We start from the raw sequence: 21579 nt of genomic DNA on the forward strand, positions 1-21579 counted from the left end.
CCGAGCCAAGGGCTAACCCACCACACCTACTAAAAGGTGTGGCAATACTGTGAAGTGCTGTGGGTCATGTAGTATGGAGACCCTGTTTCCTAGGAAGGATGAGGATTCCTACCTCTAATCCATTCAGCTAATTCTGGGGTCTACTTTCTTAAGTGTAAGTGTCGCAGGAAAGAAGAACAGTTCTGAAATCACAGACTGTGGGATCAGCTGAGTGGCAATCCAGTGAGGAGTGCGCACTGCCCCTGCACCCTTTTTTTTCTTTTTCTCTCTTTACCATGGAAAGCAGCACAAGTTGGCATTGTTAATGCAGCCAAGATTGGTGCTATGATCTGCAGAAGGTGGGGCATTTTGAGACTCTTCTGCAGATGTGATTAGGCCCTAAGTTCTAGAATTTGGTGGTATTCACGGCGTGTGATTTTTGGACCCCAGCTCTGTATTTTCTTATGCAGTTTACTTTTGTAATATAAATCTGTCTAGTATTGCTTAAGAGTGGCATTTTTGGTCATATCTTGACAATATACCTAATTATTTATTTGAGGTGTTTATTTTCTTGAACTTCTCTGTTTTTTCTTAGACTATATGCTCTGTGTAACTATGCCTTTTTGTGTTTGTACCAGTGTAACGTGGTTATGTGTATTGTAGTTATACTACAGTTATACTGCAGTTGAGGGTCTTTATCTTTACTCTGCATTTTGTGGGCAGGTATTTCTATTCGTGTCTTGCTGCAGATATTCTCCCTCTAGCATAGTGAGCTGCTCAGATTGCTTTGATGTTTTTCGTACATGCTGTAACTGTATAATCATCGTAAATTAACTGCTTTTAATAACTGGTAAGAACTGTTGATGTGTCAGAAGAAAAAAGAAAAATATTGTCAGAGACTTACTATGCTTTCTATTAGAGATCTTTTAGGAAAATTTGGAACCTGCATCAAGGATTAATTTCTTAAATTGATTTCTGAACTGGTAGATGCAAGACTTATCTGCTTTTCTTATAACACTTATGCTTAAACTAAGTAATAAATAACTATTTATTTTAATTTCAGTCAAACTCAGAGAAGTCCCCATGTGTTTTACCGACATGACTTAATCAATCAGCTTCAGCACAATCATGCCCTTGTTACATTGGTTGCAGAAAATCTCTCTGCCTATATGGAGAGTATGAGGCAGTATGCTAAAGGTAAGTTTTAAAATAATTTTCGAGTATCTGTGGGGTTGATCGCCTTTGTGGTGTCAGATTGGGCAAGAAAAGTTTAAAATGTGGACATTTTGTTTCATAATTGAAAATGTGGTGTGTTTTACAGCAGAATGTGGGGAACAGGCAGCTGTTGTTTATCTGGGATTGATAAACACCCTACTTAGGCTAGTGTGCTGATGATCTTGGATTTTGTCCCACTTCTAGTTTTGAATTTTTGTAGGCTCCTTTGAGAAATTTTTTAAATCACCTCTGTTTGAAACCAGTGTTTGGACTTTGTCAAGGACAAGGACTTTACACCACAAGGGATACCATTTCTTTTTACCGTGCAACTCATTGTTTCATTTGTTTAGTTGCTGTCTTGCTACATTTGTTACCAGCAACAATTTGGCAGCACATCATGTTAGTATATACATGTTTCAGGCTAAATTAAACCCTTCACTGATGAATTTACACTCTTACTCTGGATTAGTTTTCTAGCTACTGAGGTAGAAGTAGGGATTTGACGGAGAATGATGGATGAGGAAACTACTTGTTACATTGGACCACAGTACTTGGTATGTAGAATTAAACCAACAGAAGTGAGAGGAGGAGATTTATGCCCACTCCCCGCCACCTCTTCTACTGACTGGAACAAAGGGCCATGCTGCCCTGACATCATAACATCCTACCAGCCTTTCAGTTACATCTCAAAAATGGCACAGTATGTTAGGTAGGAATTCAATATAGATTGTTCAGAGAGGACAGGATATTTGCACATTGTAAAGTGTGTGTGTGTCTTTCAATGCTTAGGTAAGATGTCTAGACACCTTTAATTTTAAAATTCAATTAATTTTGGAGTACTTGATAAAAGATATCAAAAAATAGGTCCTTGAAGATTTGTTTCAATAGTGGTGCTATATGAACATGATTGCTTCAGCCAGGTATAAGTCAATGAGAATGACATTTAAGCTAAATCTGCATACTGAGGGGGTTTACCCTAGTTTAAGTTCCTTAGTTAATGACAGCACTGCACTAACTAGTGTTAAAATAATAGTAAATGCTTTGTTCTGTTCTACAGACAAGCTGTCTTAGGCTAAGTCTTGGAACAGAGCATGTATTATTTCATGTAACTTCTATAAGCTCTTGGGGTGTTCTTTAACTTTGCTAAAGTGATGCAAAAATGCAATTTCATTTGTAACGGACTTTACATCTTAACTGTATGGATAGCGTAGAGTCTCTGATTCTATTATTCTCTGTCTCCCTTGGACCTTGGCCAGCTATGGAATATGGGGTTTGGCCTCAGTCTTAGGAAGGAAATGTAATCAGCAACTGTATTCTAATACAGGGTTGTCTTTGTCCAAAAATAGCCTGCACCTACTATTAATGTAAGAACTATTATTCATTAATTTCAGTTCTTTTTGAACTCTGAAGCCAAAAGGTCATTTTTGACAATATTGTTTACCTATCCAATTGTTGATGACTTTAGCAGAAGAATTAGGCTGATATCTTTCATGATTCTTTTCTTCTGCCAAAAAACATATCCCATTGCCCTGCCCCTCCCCAACTATAAATACTTGGTAAAGCAGTAATATAAACGTCTTCAGCATGATAGGAATTGCATGTGTGCAAAAGTTTAAATTTAATCTAATTCCCTAGCAGTTAGGTTGTGCTTTCTTGAGACAAAGCTGCTGCAAAACTTCTACTTGTTTGCATCAGAGTACAAAGCCCCATGAACAATAGTGCATTTTTTTTTGTTAGATGTGTTATTACATTATTAAGGGCGGCCAGAAAATACCTCCTAATGTTCCAGATACTGCACTAAGACTGTAATACACAGTTCCTGTGCAACTTCTGTTTCAGTTTCAGTTTTATATAGTGAATAAGAGTGGCACGTAGAGCACCATGAAGTTTGCCTTCCATGCCTTCCTGGAGGAGGAGAAAAGATGCTGGGGAGGAGGGGGCAGGGCAGGGAGGGGAACAAATGAAAGAAGAATGAAGATTATGATTGTGAGGACAGAGAAGTAACTGGACAGCTGTAGAATTAAGCTGAGCGAGATGGAGGAAGAAAATTCAAGGCAAGCATCCAAACAGCGCAACTCAAACAAATGCTATAGAAAAAAAATCCAATTGCCCTCAGATCTTTTTGACAGTTAACACCACAATTCTTGTGTAATTTGTGGGGGTCTTTGGGTATTAATTTTGAATTTGCCATCTTTTTATTTTCCTTGAAGAATCCCATGGTTGTGTTCTGTGAAGTAGAACAGTGTTCTTATTCTCCTGTTACTCACTAACGCATATTATTTTCTATCGTATTCCCTTTTTAAATGTTCGCCTTTTTAAGGTTAAGGAAAAGCCAAATCCGTGTTTCAGAATTTTTTCCATGGTCTGTGACTCTCTTTTCTACCGAACTCACCCTTTCTTCCAACTCTGCAAACTCCTTCATGAGATGAGACAACTATTATTGCATTGTGTAGTCCTGAAGAAGCAGGTCACATTTTAATATTTTTTTTATTTTATCAAAGACCTTTTGAAAATCTGAAAAGATTGCTAACAAGTTCCCCTTTATCTTCAGTTTTTCTGAAGTAGTAAAAAAAATCCAAAGTGTTAATGAAATGTAATTATTTATAGAAATTGTGCCATATGATCTTCTATGTGTGTTTATCACTAATTATGCTTGCATTTTCAGACAGTCAATTTTTTGGTCTATAATTTCTCTGTTCATTCTTCTGCTCTTCTTCTTTCAAGAATTTTTAAAGAGATCACACTTGGACTTGCTGTGGGATGCACAGTGTAAAAAATAAATTTGGAAGATGTAGAAGGAAGCTGAGATGGAGAATATTTAGGGAGACTTTTTTTTTTTTTGCAGTTCAGAGTTTTTGCAGAGTTCTTAAGTACATACATGTTGCCTTTGGGCAACTGACTGGCTTTTAGTACTTGAATTTCTTCTGTCATTGCCACTATTGACACTTGTGTCTGTTAATTAATCTCCACTCAGGGGGAAAAAAGGCCATATAGTCCCCATAGTTAACACAAACTAACACCACCACCTTGCCCCCCAACAAAACAAAATCAAACAAAAAAAACCACTCAAAACACTCAACACTTGAAGTAATTAGTTTTAATCTCTCTGCGATATGCTTATTGACCGTAAATGTTACTTCTGCTAGACCCACTGCATATTTTTCAGGTTTTCTACTCGTAATACTTAAATAATTTTTGTTCTGCTGCTTTTATGTTCTGTCTTCAGGGTTTTTTTTCACATTTCTTCTTTTCATAATTGCCCATTTATGCTCACTTCATTAGAATTATAATTTAAATTTTTTGAAGGATTTCTGGTGAATGTGTGTCCAGCTTTGTAGATGTCAGTTAGCTACTAGCCTTCTGTTCTCCCTTTTGTTTGATTTTTAAGCTAATGTACCTTTTGCACTTGTATATAGAGAGCAGTATTTATGACAATTATTTTTCTCCTGATTTTGAAACCCTTATGATGCACTACAGCTGTTAGACTTGTGTGGTGTTGTTGGGCTTTTTTTTTTTTTTTTGTCCCCTCCTTAATGTAATAGAAGATACTGATTTTCATATCTGAAGGTAAAATTTACTATGAGTCTGGATGTTGTCGTGATACAGTCTCCCACAGCTGGGTCATCTTAATTAAATGCAGTCTGTATACCTTTGCAAATAAGAAAGGTAGCATTAATTAATTTATAATGGAGCTGTCATAATGAACATAATGAACAAATATTACTAGTACAGATTAAGGTAGCACAAGTACAGATCTAGATTGTATCTCTTTAATTTAAAACAAACAAACAAAACCTCACCAAACAAAACCACACCAAAACCAAGTTCCTATGAAGCAAACAGCTGTTTGTTAAACAGAATATTACTCTGAGATTTTATGAAACACAGGTAAAAGTTTGACTTCTTGCCTTACTTTCAAATTATTCAGTATCTTTGTTTCAAGCTTGTCGGCATTACAAGCATTTGGTTTTTGTGCTTGGAAGCTTGCAGTGAGTAAAGTTATATACTTCCTTCGTCTAACTGATGTCATGTATGTAGCTACGTATAAAGGTGTTAAAAAACTGAAGTCGTGATTTCCTCTGCAGAGGAAAAACCCTAAAAATGGAAAACTGAAATTTTGGAAAAGATGCTCTGTAGTGAAACTAAAGTATCCTCAGAAAAAACACTGGATAATCTGAATTATGTGTTTGGTATACTTTTATTTTAACTGACTTCTGACTTCAAACTGACTACTTGGAATAAGGAAGAATTTATTTGAATAAGTAGAATACAGGTTCTTAGTTGTTCTATAATACTTTCATTTTACTGAATGATGAGTTGTTCTATAATACTTTCATTTTACTGAATGATGAGCAGATATATCTGCACGTAAGTGTTTGTTCATTAGGTACAGACCTCAGTAATCTTTGCCTGTACCCATTTTAATTTAGGATGAAATATTAACTGGTAGCAGGCTGCTGAAAATAATTTTCATACCTCTTACTGAAAATTTATTGGAGTTTCAGTGGTTTCAATTATATTCAGAAGAATTGTATTAAGACCAGTAAGTCTTAAAACATGTCCTCTCTTTTAGAGTCAGCATGTCTTTTCTGAATGTATTGTCTAATAAAGCTTTTTATACCTGCAGAGCATGGTGAATATGATCCTCAGACTGTAAGACCAGGAAGCAGATACAGTCATGTGCAGGAAGTACAGGAGCGACTTAACTTCTTACGGTTAGTTTTAACTTGATCATTTGTTTAAATTCTGTAAGAATACTTTAAATACACCTTGGTATCTCTTATCTAGCTTCAAGTTGCTGTGTTAACTTCTTTCAGAATTCAGATGCAAATACACACCAAATGTTTTTGTTTTGTTTTGGTTTGGTTTGGTTTTTCTCCTGGAGAGTCTCTATGCTAGTAGTGGAATATTCAAATAAAGTTTATTAGGATCTTTGCAATCCAAGGCTCTGATTCTGCACTAAGATTTGTATGGGCTTTTTCTGTCTATGCGCAGAACTGTACAGACTTGAATACAATGTGCATATGGATACAGTTACATATATATTGGGGTAACTTAGCTGAAAATTTAAAATATTCCACGTAGGGATATGCCCATGTGTCCTTATTTGTTGTGCCACACCAGATTTAAGTCCGTGATCATAAACTGACATATACTTGTGTCAGACACTAGTGTTAGGTTGTCAGCAGCTGAGCCTTACAAAGAGGTTGGAATAAAACCATTACTCGGATTACTTTTGACCAGCTGCTGTTTGAGTAAAAGAAAAAAAAGGATTGCTGCTCATCAGAGAGCTGCACTATGTTGATGCTTTTTATGTTATGTCTCTCTCAGCTTTTTCTTACTTGGTTTTAAGCTTTGTTTTTAGATGAGTGAACATACATGAACTGTCAAACTGTCAAGTTCTGAAGTATTTTTTTACTTGTTTTCTAAGGGAGAATTTTTTAATTTTTAAAATGTTACCAAGAATTTTTATAAATTAAACTGAAGTGTTAAACAAATGTTTAATTTAATTATACAATAGCATATGGGTAGCACACTTTTTTTAACGTGCAGGAGTGATAAATTTTGTAACCTCCTTAAATTTAAGTTCGCTAGTTGTTAATGTGTAGGAATTTATGAAATCCTGTGGCTGTCAAATGTAAAATATGTAGGTATCAATTTCTGAAAAGCAGTGCCATAACTTAGTCCCTGATTTCTTTTACATAGAAAAGATTTTAAATCAGAAAATTTTTTCAGAAGAACTTTATCTAATCTGTTCTTCCTGAAGCATTCTTAGTGTTAGCTCTCAGAATGGACATTCTTAATAATTCTTTAATAATAATTTAACACAAATGAAAAAGTTATTTAAATAAAAGGAAACATTTCCCATTCATTGAGTTCTGCTTCTGGCTTTGTTCCATAGAATTGTGTCAAGTTATTTTGTGATTTTGATAAAGTGAGCGCTAAAACATAATGAATGATTGCAGAAGTAATTTAATCTCTTATGTTGTGATCTGACTTTTAAACTAAGTAGTTTACATCAGGAGATGTGCATTGGTTTGTATACAATATGTAAACAATGCTTAGTGTTTTTGTGTAAAATGGAATTTTAGTCCTTTTTTGTTGGGACTAGGGGGTCTTGATCCGTTCAGACTTACGGAGAAATCATGGGGATAATTATGAGTGGACTGATGTAAATAAAGTTCTCAGCGTCATACTTATGTTACATATTTGTATAATATGCATATTCACCTTTTTGCCTGTACTTTTTACTAAATTGTAACTCTAGATGTTTGTTAGACAGTGCTGTTAATTGTCTCTTTGTTTTGCTCAAGATTTTTATTGAAGGATGGTCAGCTGTGGCTCTGTGCCCCTCAGGCGAAGCAAATATGGAAGTGTTTAGCTGAAAATGCAGTTTATCTTTGTGATCGCGAAGCCTGTTTTAAATGGTATTCCAAACTAATGGGGGATGAACCAGACTTAGACCCTGACATTAATAAGGACTTCTTTGAAAATAATGTGCTTCAGCTGGATCCTTCCCTATTAACAGAAAATGGAATGAAATGTTTTGAACGTTTCTTCAAAGCTGTGAACTGTCGAGAAGGAAAGCTAGTAGCAAAGAGACGAGCCTATATGATGGATGATCTGGAATTAATAGGATTAGACTACCTTTGGAGGGTAAGTTAATTGGAGGAAACATCTGGAAGGTTAACTGCTAAGTCTTTCTCAGTCTCTTGTATTTTTAGGAATGTGTAATTTATTAGTTATAGACTGAAATTCTGAAAAGCTACTTTTTCAAATTAAACGGGTGGATGTTGACGCCACTGTCTTCCCAGCAAGTATGCAAGTTGTTAATGTTGCAGACAGACGTTTAATGGAAAGTTATTTGAAACATCAAGTATATTTGTGTATGCACATGAGAAGAAAAATTTGCCCATACTGTTGAAGAAGAAAGGATCATTCTGTGTGAATTGTCTGCAGGTTTCTCTGTCACACAGTAGAATTAAACTTTGTTTTGTGAACTTCATAACCAGTTCAAGTAATTCGTTCTAGTATGGTAAACTGGGGTGATTCTAGATTAGGCCAAGTGATCACTGGTCTGATTCTTTCTCTTATATCCACAGCCTTTTCCCGCAACATGGTTATAGCTTTTCAATAGGAATATTGTAGCTTGTCGAAGCTTGACAGATCTGTAGATGAAAAACGTCAGTAACTAATTTGATACTTAATTTTTTCAGAGTATTTCTACTTTTCAAGAGCTGGATTAGAACCCACAATTGCACACTGTGGCATGATTATCATGGTTGTGCTTTGTAAAACATGCCGTATATAAAGCCAACTGCCTTCAGTAATTTTGGTTGTGGCTGTTGAAGGGTTAGGTATTTTAATCATGGTGATAAAAGTTAAAACCAGAGTAGATCACAATTTTTATGTAAATAAGTTTTCACATAGTGTTTGTACAATGTGCCCACATAATGCTAGCGTGTTTTAGTTGTGGGAATTGACTTACTTGGATCTGCCCTGCCATTTGGCAACATGAGAGAACTCATGAAGCTTCAGCTCAGTATCCTGCAGGGTGTTGTCTGTAAGGGCTGGTTTCAGACCTGGTGGCTGAATTAATAATTAAATTAAAATTTATTTTATCAGGTTAGAAACAGAACTCATTTTCCTGTCACACTTCCAGCCACTTACAGATTTTTAAATACTTTAAAATTCTGTTTTTAAATCTTTCGTGATGTAGATTGTTCAAGCAGCTGAAAAAATAGTTGTCTTATTCTCTGAAACGAGTAAAAATTGAGACTTAATGTTTAGATGATTATGTGAACACTAGTTTTATTCTGTTGCTAACTCTGAACTCCTTTAAAGTAGTTAGTTCTTAATTTTGACTCTTATGTAGGTAGCGTTCAGAGTAAGTTGTATTATATTTTGTAGCTAAGAATTTTAGACACTTTCACCTCATAAATAATTAGACATACTATTGTGTCAAGATAATTATGTAGTTGTTCTGCTTTTAAATTTTATACCAGAAACTTTTAAGATGTTCTAATGCTTTTTTTTTTATTGTGCTAGGTTGTGATTCAGGGAAGTGATGACATCGCAAACAGAGCAATAGATCTTCTTAAAGAGATCTATACTAATCTTGGCCCAAGGTTACAAGTTAATCAGGTAAAAAACCCAAACAAACAACAAGAAAACTGGAATATAGATAGAAAAACAGTGATAAAATTCAGTTTGGTGATATTTTTATATTTGAAAGCTTTGAAAACAGAGAGTAGTTTTCATGTTTTGTAGAGTATACTTTTGAGTCCAACAACCAGGTTCTAGTCAGATGCAGAATTAAGAGGTGTTTTTTTGCAGACTGAACTCTGATAAATTTTTCATATTAAATTGATCTGTTATATTTACTCTTTCTACTCAGAAATTAGTTCATATAATATACTTAGATAAGCCTTTTGTTGAACTTCCAGTTGTGATACTTATTTGTACTACTGTGTTCACTGGATGGGTCTGTTGGGTGTTGTCACAAGCTAATCTAATCTTTTTTTATGTCACGTCCCTTACAAAGGGTCACAGAGTTTCCATATATAATGGTCAAGCTGAGCTCTAGCAGATCAGATATTTTCTCCCTACATTAATATTTGCTGGGAGCTGCGTTTCAGTGGACAGAGAGAAGAGATAATGAGTTTCTGAAAGGTCAGAAGAACTGCTGGGATTTGACAAATTTTGGGGGAATGTTGTCCTCCAGGCAATCTCCAATAGGTAGCTTGCCAGTTGTATTTCTTTTTTTGAAACTCCAGTTTTCATACTTGTCCTCAAAAACACTTTATATTAGAGTCTTCAGAGCTGCCAGGCTGCTAGATAAAGCACAGCTGCTCTAGGTGGTGCATTTACAGCTATTCAATCTGTATCTTACTGTAGTGGCAGGTGGGCTGTATGCTTCTTTCTTGCTCTAGGTCTGGGATTACTAAGCATGCATAAATCTGTCCATCTGCACATGGTTAGATCTGACACTTCCGAAAGTCTTGAGTTTAGTTAACGTGCACACAACTACTGATATGTCAGTCTAGGTCGGGAGCAAGGAGATGGTAGATATCAGGCAGAAGGAACAGATTTGTTGCAGCTGCCACTATATGGAATCTAGCTTAAAATCAGTTTCTGAGTTTATGCAGGAAAATAATGTATCTGGAACTGGGTTGTGATTTTTGGGAGGTGTCAGAGATAGTTGTTCTGGTGGTCTGTAAATGTGCTGTGTTCACTCTTAGTGTAAAGTAAATTAACTTGTGCTAGATTGTCAGATAAACATTCTTTAACATAGACTGAGGAAATGAATAAGAGACAGTCCGATTTGGTGTTCTCTGTGCAGACTTTCACTTTTTCTGTTTAAGTGCAACTTTGCAATGTGCAGTTACAGCTTCTGATGACATGCAAGATTTTTGGAGCACACACTAAATTAGAGCTGTTTATCAATGAGAGTTTATTCTAAAGTGGAATAAAACAGCTTTATAGAGTAACTTACCTGATTGGGGGTTTTTTGTTGTTGTTTTTTAACTTCTACCGTGGGATTATTCTGCTGAAAAGATGGTTTTTAATATTTCTTGTATTTGCACCAATTCTTTAATGTAATCAGGTAGTGATTCATGAAGACTTCATTCAGTCCTGTTTTGATCGTCTAAAAGCCTCCTATGATACATTGTGTGTGTTGGATGGAGATAAAGACAGTATCAATTGTGCAAGACAAGAAGCAATACGAATGGTGAGAGTGTTGACTGTTTTAAGAGAGTATATAAATGAATGTGACAGTGATTACCACGAAGAGAGGACTATTCTACCTATGTCAAGGTAGGTGTGAAAATGTACTCCTGTGATTGTGATTTCTGTTAACCAAAATATTAGTAATATCTTTGTGGTTTTTACCTTGTAAAAGGTTTCTATTCAGAGAATGTGTGTATAGAGTTTCAAAATTCCATTTTCTTTGACAATACGTGAAACTGATGTGTAATTAAAAAAATAATTTGAAAGATTGAGCAAATACAGACATACATGAAGAGGACAGCACACCTGAGAATAACTTGTTCATGGTATGTTGTTGTGCAATTGGTGCAGTGTAATCTAGTGTGGCTAGGTTGTTTTGGATGTATTTCTTTTTTTCAGGTAATTATTTAAAAGCAATACTATTCTCCAAGTTAGCAATGGCAAAGCTGCTTTGTTCTTCATGGTCCTGTCATATAACAAATATGTTGTTAATATATATCTTCATCTTCCAGAGTTGTTTACAGAGATTCTAGTCTTACTTTGGAAGTTTAAATTTAGCGTTACCTCCAACTGATATTTTCTGTATAAGTTCCTCATAAAAAGGGCGAGAAGAGAACAGCACTTTGAAATATATTTATTTTCTGTATACCTTCCTTCTTCTTATACTTGTGCTTGAGTGAAAACTTAGCTTAAATCCTAGCTGCTCCTTCTTTAACTCTGTCTTTGGTACAAAGAAAAAGGAAACACTTAAATCCAATGTTGTGTGGATGTGTTCACAAAGAAAATACTTTTTATTTCCTGAAAGAGGAAAGCAAAACAGAAAACTGTTTAAATGTTCTTGTGTTAGTAGCTGCTTTCTGTGGGAAGAAAGTCTCAAAAATACATAAAGAATACACTGAGTTTGCTATGGATTTGTAATGCAGCTAACATATTTTTAGACATGGTGAGGGTTTGTTGTCCCCGTATTTTAAGTAGCCTTTTTGTCAAGAAAATTGAAGAGTTTGCTGTTTGCTAGTGCTCCCACTGAATTTTTATTGTATATATTGATTGATTAGTCCTAAGTTCTCTTGTTGATTGCAGATGCATCTTTTTTTATATGGGCTGCTTATTTGATTAGACTAACTTTTTCACAGGTCTTGTCAGCAAGGAAATTTTATGAGAAATTTTTGCCTTCTTTTTTTGCTTGGGATTAGTTGGGCTTAACTGCGCACATCTTTCCTGATGAGTTCCCTGCCATTGTGTAAAGTGTGATCACTGCTACTGTGAAAATGCTGCTTCTTTTTTTGACCTCTGAACTTTTTAAAAGCATTTTGATTTTTTTAAATTGGAATTCTAATACAAATTTTAAACAGCTTTTGACAGAAGGCATTAAGACTTGGTGACCTGATAATTTTTTCTGATCTTGGAATATTTAAAATGGAGTTGCCAGTCTGATTGAGCTTTATTTGCAGATTTTGATCAGAAAATTACAAGCAAGAGAAAAAAATCTAAAACTTCATAAGAGACTTCTAAAAATTCTGTCAGTGTTCCAAACCTGACTGTAAAGTCGACAGTGTGTTTAATGCACTTGTGGAGAGTGTGGTTTCTTGAAACTTTCTGTGTATGTTATGTTTGCATGAAGCTTTAAAAAAATAATCTCATGCTGGAGTTTGTCACCATCCAATCACCAAGATTTGATGTTGAAATATCTATAACACAAAATACAGCAGCAGGAGAAAGAATTTATTTCGTGAGGCCAAAAATAACTTTATCTGTCTTGTTTATTTTCAGAGCTTTCCGTGGTAAACATATCACACTGGTAGTTCGTTTTCCAAACCAAGGCCGACAGGTGGAAGATTTGGATATTTGGTCTCATACAAACGACACAATTGGCCAAGTCCGGCGTTGTATTCTCAATCGTATAAAAGCCAATAGTGCGCACACAAAAGTAGAACTGTTCATTGGTGGTGAACTGGTGGACCCTGCAGATGACAGAAAATTAATTGGGCAGTTGAATCTCAAAGATAAAACGGTAAGTGTTGCAGGTTGATTATTTATACCAATTCAGATGTTGCTTCCCTTTTGTAAATTCTTGAAAAATAACATGCATGGGATTGCTGATTCTTGTGAAATAGTTCCATTCCTCTTTGTATTATGCCATTAACATTGTATCAGATGTTTATTTAGTAAAGAATTGTTTTTGCATAGTATTAAAACTATGATTGTGTTTTCCAGCTAATTACGGCTAAGCTTACACAGATAAATTCTAATATGCCCTCAAGTCCAGACAGTTCTTCTGACTCTTCAACTGGTTCTCCGGGCAACCATGGCAATCACTACAGCGATGGTCCAAATCCAGAAGTTGAAAGCTGTTTGCCTGGAGTGGTAAGCATATACTTAGATTCTGAAATGAACAGTTTAAATGCGTTTTTTCTGTATACTTTGTCTTTAACAATTTTTATGGGGTTTTCTGTTTGCTTATTTTAAGATCATGTCGCTGCATCCTCGATACATCTCTTTTCTTTGGCAAGTTGCAGACTTGGGTAGTAGCCTAAATATGCCACCTCTTAGAGATGGAGCACGTGTTCTTATGAAGCTCATGCCACCAGGTGAAACCTGATTTTATCGTATTTTGTCTTGTGATATCTTGTATAATAATTTCTCAGCTGTTATATAAAAATGACAGTAGGAGAGTATTTTCCAATTTCTGGTAATTTATTGATACTGTAATTAATGTATGTATTTCCCAAATATTTATGTCTTGTCTGTCCTATAAAGTTACATAGTTTGCAGTTGGTACCAGGATTCAGTGCCACAGTGCAGTGCAGTGAAAATGGGGAGAAGCATTGTAATATTCAAGTGGTTTTGTAGTGCTACTTTAATAGAACCACTTCTGTACTGACAGAAATAATCATTGCAGAACACTTCATAGTCTGATCTTGTCTGTCATTTACATTTTTTGCAACTTTTCTGATACACTTCAAATTTTTCACATTTATAGTTGTAAATACTGCTGTTTTTTTCTGGAGTAGTAGTGTTATAAAATGTTTAAGTTGGTTTTTTTATTGCAGATAACACTACAGTTGAGAAACTGAGAGCTATTTGTTTAGATCATGCAAAGCTCGGGGAAAGCAGCCTTAGTCCATCCCTTGATTCTCTGTTCTTTGGTCCTTCTGCCTCACAAGTGCTGTACCTAACTGAGGTTTGTGATACTTTCCCTGTTCTTTAAAAATCTTCGGCAATCCCTTCTGTAACATTGTGGAAGCCCAAGATCAAATTCTGGTCTGAAATTGACAATTAAAAACACTTTACAATTTACTGAAATAAGCTAAGGTATGCCCAGTGCTATCGCAGCACTGCTTAAGTAGTATTCCAACATAGTCTCATATTAAATTATCTATATTCAAGCTGGTGCATTTCTGTTGGTTAACTCTCTATTTTGTTCTACAGGTAGTTTATGCCTTGTTAATGCCTGCCAGTGCACCTCTGGGAGAAGATGCCAGTGACTTCCAGTACAACTTCTTAAAAAGTGGTGGTTTGCCTCTGGTATTGAGCGTGCTGACTAGAAATAACTTCCTGCCAAATGCAGATATGGAAACTCGAAGGGGTGCCTACCTTAATGCTCTAAAAATAGCCAAATTATTGCTAACAGCAATTGGATATGGCCATGTTCGAGCTGTGGCAGAAGCTTGTCAGCCAGTTGTGGAAGGCACAAGTACAATTTCACCGGTAATATAAATCTTCCTTGTTGCAAATACCAGTGTACTCTGGTTTTTATTTTGTCTGCAGCAATATCTATTGACTCTCTATTGATGATCTCTTTGAGTTAGTCACATGTAGTTGCATGTCAAGAACTCATGGTACTTTCATATAATGTTGCCTGATGATTCTAAAGAGATGGACTTAGTAAACAAATCCTGTTTCTTTCTGACTGTAGAAAAGTTAGGTGTGAGATCCACGTGCTCGATAAAAAATTTTCAGTGGTTTGCATGATTGTCAGTACAGATAACTTTCCATTTTCAAGCGCACCTGTTCTATAAATGCGGGTTCTGATTCTTTGGAGCTGTTGAGTCTGTTGAAGGATGTGCCTCTGAGTTTCTTGTATCTCCTGTTTATGGTTAGAGAGTAAAACAACAGAACTGATGTTGAGTCATGCCAGCCCTTTTTCTACACAAAACTAAGTCCTTGGCTTGCTACATTCCTGATTCTGTCCATTGCATGTAGAAAATTCTTGCAGAGAAAACCAAGTACATTGCCAAATTAAGTGTTGCTAATTGAAAGGTGCACTAACCTAAGATTTCTCAGAGCTGGAAAGGGAAGGTGTAGCACAGGTGTCTGAACTGTCTATGGTAGTAGATTTTGTGCACGTTTAATATGGCTAATTAGTTTTTCTACATCTGGACAAATACGTTGTTGGTCAAGATTTTTTTTTATGCCCTTTTACAGTAGGCATACAGCATAGAGCCCCAAAATTAAAATTTGCTGCTGTCCTTGGGCATTTGTTTCCAGGTATTCCAGCTACTTTTTTTGTTTCTTTTGTGAAGTTCCATCCCGAATAGTTGCTTGAGCTATCAGCCTATACTCAAGAATACATAGAGCGCCCCACTTCAGAGCACTTTCTTCCAGAATATTTACTGAGTTCCATCTCTGGAGCAGAGAAGTACGTTCCCCTTAAGTCTGAAAAATAAATATCTGTTCTGATTAGCTCTATCTGTTGGAAGATACCAGATTCATTCTTTTTCAAAGAAATCAAAACTCTTGATGATTCCAAAGAGGTGAAGATCTCTTTTCATGTGTCATGTTAGAATATCATGGAAACATCTTAAAGCAAATGTTTGCCACCCTATCCTCCTTCTATTTAAAATGAGTAAATTTTACTGCCCTATTTTCTAATGACGATTATGCAAAAAACATTTTGGAACACAAATAACATTAGTTGAGTCTTAAAGTATTGTTTGAAATGACAGTCTTTAACTACTGTTTGAAACAGATTTATGCTGACCACTATGGACATAGTAAGATTTGTCCATTCACTGTTAAGTGTTACAGACATCTAATTTTATTATTAGCTAATTTGTTAACTAATTACTAAATTACTAACTAATTTGAAAAAACATGGTTATTCTTGCTGTCATCATCATCCTGTTTGAAGAACTTGGTCTTGATACTTCTTATTGCTGCAGTGCCAGTAAGCTTACACCTTGGGGTGGAGGTGGGGTTTGTAAATACCTTTCATCTGTCATATCTAAAGCATAAGTAGTATAGCATAACTTTCTGTCTTTGCTTAAGAGAACGAGGTAACCTAGACTGTGTGTCTGCAGTCTTCTAGTTACTGGGTCTGCTGCTGTCAGTAGGACCTTTTAAATTTTTATTTTCTTCCTTGCTTTCATAGAAAAGTGAATCAATAATATTGTTAAACATAGTATTCTGGTGCAGATAGTGTATTCTGGTATAGATCATTATTTGCCCCCATATGTGTTGTTTGATCCTTTTACAGCCTGCTTCTGATAGCTAATTGACTGGGTAAACTCTTATTACAGTCTTCAGGGGGGAGTGCTGTAATTTTGCTTCCTGAATTAAGTGTCTTACTGAACCTGACAAAGCAGAGGGATACAACGAGTGCCAGGCGTTACAGACCAACTTCACAGTGTGTCTGAGCATTTGAGAAAGTTTTTTTGGATGAAATAGTACTAGAAAATTAAGAAACTCTTTTGTACAAGAAGCTTTAACTTCTGGCAACAGCACACAATCTTTTCAAGCAAGTTTTGTCTACGAGAAGGAAACAACCATTTCAGCTTTGAACTGTCAAAAACTATGGAGCTGTTGTCAGCCCAAGGAGAAGGAACTCTATGCTCAAACCAATACAGAAAAGACAAAAACTTGTCTTGCTACTGTTTGTGTTGTGGAAGTATGATAGAGAACAGGAGGGACAATCCAGACCAGAATTCTTCAGTAGTGTCCAACTCAAATGTTTAAAATGTTCTTAACTGTAATGAACACTGCAACCGTGTTCTGTCTGGACCCTATTAGCTAATCCAGAGGGAGACCCATTGTTTTAGCAAACCCTTTGTTTTGTGCATCAGCAGAAAGGGAAGGAGGCACTGTAATTCTAAGCATTCTGTTGACTTGAAATACTCTGATCGATAAACTCCCAAACAAGTTGTTTTGAGCAGGTGCCTCTTCTCTTAACTACTTGTACTCGGTGATCATGCACTGCAGTATAGTGTCTTCAGATGTGATGGTATCTGTTTGATAATGAGGGGGCTTATTTTTCTTGGTGTTTGCAGTTTCTGTAAGTAGCTTTCCTTCCGAGATCTTCTCTACTTCTGCTAAACCTTTCCAAGTAACTTTATATTTTCATATTTTCTTGCTTTCTTTTTTCCATGTAAAAATAAGAAATACTTTCTTCCAGATAAACCAGGCTACACATGACCAGGCAGTGGTGCTACAAAATGCCCTACAAAACATTCCTAATCCAACTTCAGAATGCATGCTAAGAAATGTAGCGATACGTCTTGCTCAGCAAATATCTGATGAGGTTAGTTAATTCCTATCTACATTACTTTTTTTCCCTGTAGTATCTTTTTTTTTAATACTTTTTTTTTAAAATCCTTATTTTTATTGCTTTGTAAGATGTGGGTTTTCCTTCTAAACTGTCACAGAACATTTTAGGTAGTGTTCGTGTGGTTCATAAGCTGTTAACTAATTAAAAGTATTTAATGAATTTTTTCCATATGCAATTATGAAATTCAGTGTCTAATAGCATGAAGAGGCTCAACTGAACTCGGCGGGTTCTGTACAAGTTATTTAGTGGATTGTGAATACTGTTATACTTAGATCAGAACTTCAGAAACTTGATGTGATAGATTTAAAGAAGTTAATGGGTATTTTGAAAACATTTTTGTGATACTTCTTTTTTTGGTCTTTTGTGGTTTGGTTTCTGAGTAACATTCTCTTCTTGAAGAGAAACACAGACAAGGAGGGGGAGTATAATATTGAGGATGACTTTTAAATGCTGAAAGATAAGAGTCTCAAATTGTGGACAGTGTATCTTTATATATAGAAAATACATTAATGATATGAGTGAAAAATTGTATTGTGGAGCTCAGTAGGGTTAAACAATGTACTTTGCAAAAGACTGTTGTGTTATCTGTATGGTACTGTATGCTATGACCAAACCCCCTTTGGATTTGGAATTATGAGTCCTGTTAGTGAATTCTGCTGAATTCAGCAGAAGCTAAAATTGGAACTGCTGCAACTTCTTCCAGAGTGAATCAGGATCTCTCAGTTTCTAGTGTGGAAGTGGTGAAAGTTGTTTTTCTGTGCTGTATAGAAACTTGCAAAGGTATCTCCAAAACAGTTCTGAGCTGTCTAAGTAAAAGTAGTCTTATGTTATCATCTTAATGTTGAAAAGTACGCTATTCCTTATGAACAAAGAGCAGTGTCTAAAGAAAGCACAATGTACTAGACTGTGAGGCTGAACCATCTGCCTTCCATTACTGGTGGTATGTGTAAAATCAGCCAGTTGAACTCTTGATTTCATTAACTTCCTTCCACAGAAGAACTGTCTTTTGAGGTGAGGTATGAAGAAAGTTTTTCTTTAATTGTGCCTTTGTCCTTTTTGGAGGACTTGGAATAAATAACTAAATAATTTTCATTTCAGGTACATTAAAGCAAACAAAATCTCTTTTACGAGACTTTACACAGTATTGCTGTTAAAGTATTGTCTGTAATATTCTGAAATTATGAAGACTGCTGTAGATCTATATTTCATATGTGTTGTAGCTTGCTGTTGAAAGACTTTATTTTGATGTTTTGATGGTGAAAGACTTTCTCAACGGACTTCACAATCGTTAAAAAATAAATCTGATGTGGTTTCCATAGGCCAGACAGAAGAATACAGCATGGAAAGATGTTTCACCTTTTAAGAAAATTTTGGTGCTTCAAGACCTTAAAACTGCAATGAGAATAAAAAAGAAAATGTTCTTTTTCTGTGTGACAGATTTTTCTTGTGATGCTGTTGCTGTTATGTTTCTTTGCATATGATGTATTTAACCTTTGAGAAAAGGATGCACATTTTCAGGTTTCCTGATGCAGCTAGATTATTACTTGAGCTTCTTAGAGTCTTTTTTTATTAAGTCTGAGCATGAGAAAAATTAATTCTGAAATTCATCCAACATCTGCTTTAAAAGATTGCCTGGGTTTTTGGACAGTTCTGCTTTGATTATAAACTCCAGATAGGTTCAGGTTGTTTTTGAAGGTTCATATGACAAGTGCCATTATTTATAGTTCGTATGTTCTGTAATGTTCGTACATCGGTAGGAACTATTGGATGTTAAGTCTGACCGTGATGAAAATACTGAAGAGTGAGTCTGCATTCATAAGATACATGATCTGTGTTCTTATTAATTTTAAACCCTGTATAACTTGAATATAGAAAAATCCCTTTGTATATTAATCACATAGTTGCTAAATGTTAGTTTGTCTAGCTATCAGCTTGTACAGTAAATATCATGGGAGGGGGACAAACTCTAAAATTAGTTCAACCTGTTACATTATTTAAGAGGCTAGCTGCCTTCCAGATGCATGCTTTGTGGTTTGTTGGTTTTTTTCCCCCAAAACAATCATGTTTTTGCATTGAAGTTGATAGTTTCTGCTAGATCTTACTTGGAATCAAAGAGTTGCTGGTTATTAAAAAAATACTCACTTTCTTGTAATTCCTGGTACTTGTAGCATTACAATTTAAGATACTGTAATATATCTAAAATACATGCTACTTTCTGTTAAAAAAGTAAATATTCCTTAAGTGGAGTACGAATGCTTTTCAAGATACATTACATTTTTTTCTCTATTTAAGGACAAATTCTGTGTTAAATTTTAATTTTTGAATTTTAAACTTTCTGTAAATACATTTGTGATAATTTTGAATCCTTCGTAATGTTAGTTGCAACTGTATTTTAATGTTCTTTGTTTTATTTCTCTTTCTTAGGCTTCAAAATACATCCCTGATATCTGTGTTATTAGAGCAGTACAAAAAATTGTTTGGGCATCAGGTTGTGGGTCAGTTCAGCTGGTTTTCAGCTCGAATGAGGAAATTAGTAAAATCTATGAAAAGGTAAGAATTCCTAAGCAACTTTTCTATATAACTGTTCCTTTGTTTACAAAAGGGACAGTGTCAAGCAAGTCAGGCTTAGAGTGTGATGAGCTTTTAGGTAGCTGTCTTGATGATGTGTTTTGGAGTCCAGTATGATACGTCATATGTCATATCACAATTTAATTTTCTATTCAAAATTCCTTTTATCAATAACCGTTTAATTGTAAATTGAATCTGATGTTCAAAAACACACCAGTTCTGTAAGCTGCCATAATATGTTTTCAGCCCAGTCAGATTTCATGTCTAAATAAGAAGTAAGCACTTCTTTGCAATGCTAATTTTTGTAGTCTTCAAATTTGAAAAGGTCTGTTCTACAGAAGTTGATTTAAAGCATGTGTGCAGTGTAGAATGAGAAACAAGATAACTGATCTGAAATTAGCCCTGAAGCACTGGTAAAATGAAATAATTGCTAATTCTGTGTGGCTTCTTTCCTTTTATTATGTAGATATGTAGACCATCATGGTTTCACATGTGGCTTATGCAAATACTTTGTAGTTCTACATTAGTATGTTATCATGTACCTTGTGTTTAATTAATGTTGCTTACAGATATAGGAAACAGTGGTCTGTGTTTTGACAGTGATTTAAAAAAAAAAAAAAAGTTTTCTAAACATCTCCCCTTGTTTGCCTTATAAAATCAAGCTTAGTACTCATCAATATTTGCCTGAGAATAAAGGGGAAAGGAATATATAGGGGAGTTTTATGCTTGGTATACTAGTTGTTGTGCTTAAATGATCAATTAGAGGAAGAATATTTACTTCAGCAAAATGCAACACCTTTCCATTTAGCTTATATAGTGGTATAATGGCATCTGCTTCTATTGCTGTGAGAATGACTTCGTCATGAAACAGGTTGGGGATTTTTTGGTTGGGGACCTGATATAACTGAAAAGTGGTTTAATTGGTGTGTCAGTGCAGGAACATGAAGATGTGCTCTTATAGCTAGCTATACATTTGATGTTTTAGGAGGAGTAGTGCTGTAGAGAAAGTATGCCTAAAAGAAAATGTACCTAAATGTTCTTTTCTGATATTTTTATGGATGAAAATTGTACGGTTAAGTTCTGTAAAAATATTTTCAAACAATTGAAGTTCTAAAATATGTGAAATTTCAGCTGTGCATTATCGATCATCCTTCATAGAATCATTAAGGTTGGAAAAGACTTCAGTGATCATCAAGTCCAACCATGAACCCACACCACCTAACCCAGTAAACCATGTCTCTAAGCACCACATGTGCACATTTCTTGAACACCTGCCTGGATGGTGACTCCACCACTTCCCTGAGCAGCCTGTTCCAATGCCTGATCACTCTTTCAGTGAAAAACTTTTTCTAATATCTAGCCTAAACCTCCCCTGGTGCAACTTGAAGCCGTTTCCTCTTGTCCTATCACTTGCTACTACAGAGAAGAGGCCAGCACCCACCTCACTATACCCTCCTTTTAGGTAGTTGTGGAGAGTGATAAGGTCTCCTCTCAGCCTTCTCTTCTCTCGACTAAACAACCTCAGATCCCTCAGCTGCTCC

The 21579-nt window shown here is 35.5% G+C and overlaps 1 protein-coding gene across 1 annotated transcript; it reads left to right on the forward strand.

The window, feature by feature from the left end:
- Window positions 1-1040: 1040 nt before the first annotated feature.
- LOC104465368 (probable ubiquitin carboxyl-terminal hydrolase FAF-X) lies at window positions 1041-20020 on the forward strand (the record flags this gene model as incomplete). The annotated part of the gene is made up of 12 exons (XM_010078385.1): window positions 1041-1176; window positions 5822-5909; window positions 7509-7851; window positions 9244-9339; window positions 10802-11013; window positions 12697-12937; window positions 13141-13290; window positions 13394-13514; window positions 13977-14107; window positions 14356-14634; window positions 17318-17443; window positions 19895-20020. Coding segments are annotated over exons 1-12 (1941 nt in total), but the record flags the coding sequence as incomplete, so codon positions are not given.
- Between the last annotated feature and the right edge of the window lie 1559 nt (window positions 20021-21579).

This window comes from Pterocles gutturalis, unplaced genomic scaffold (genome assembly GCF_000699245.1).
Source record: "Pterocles gutturalis isolate BGI_N339 unplaced genomic scaffold, ASM69924v1 scaffold51578, whole genome shotgun sequence".
Lineage (NCBI taxonomy): Eukaryota > Metazoa > Chordata > Aves > Pterocliformes > Pteroclidae > Pterocles > Pterocles gutturalis.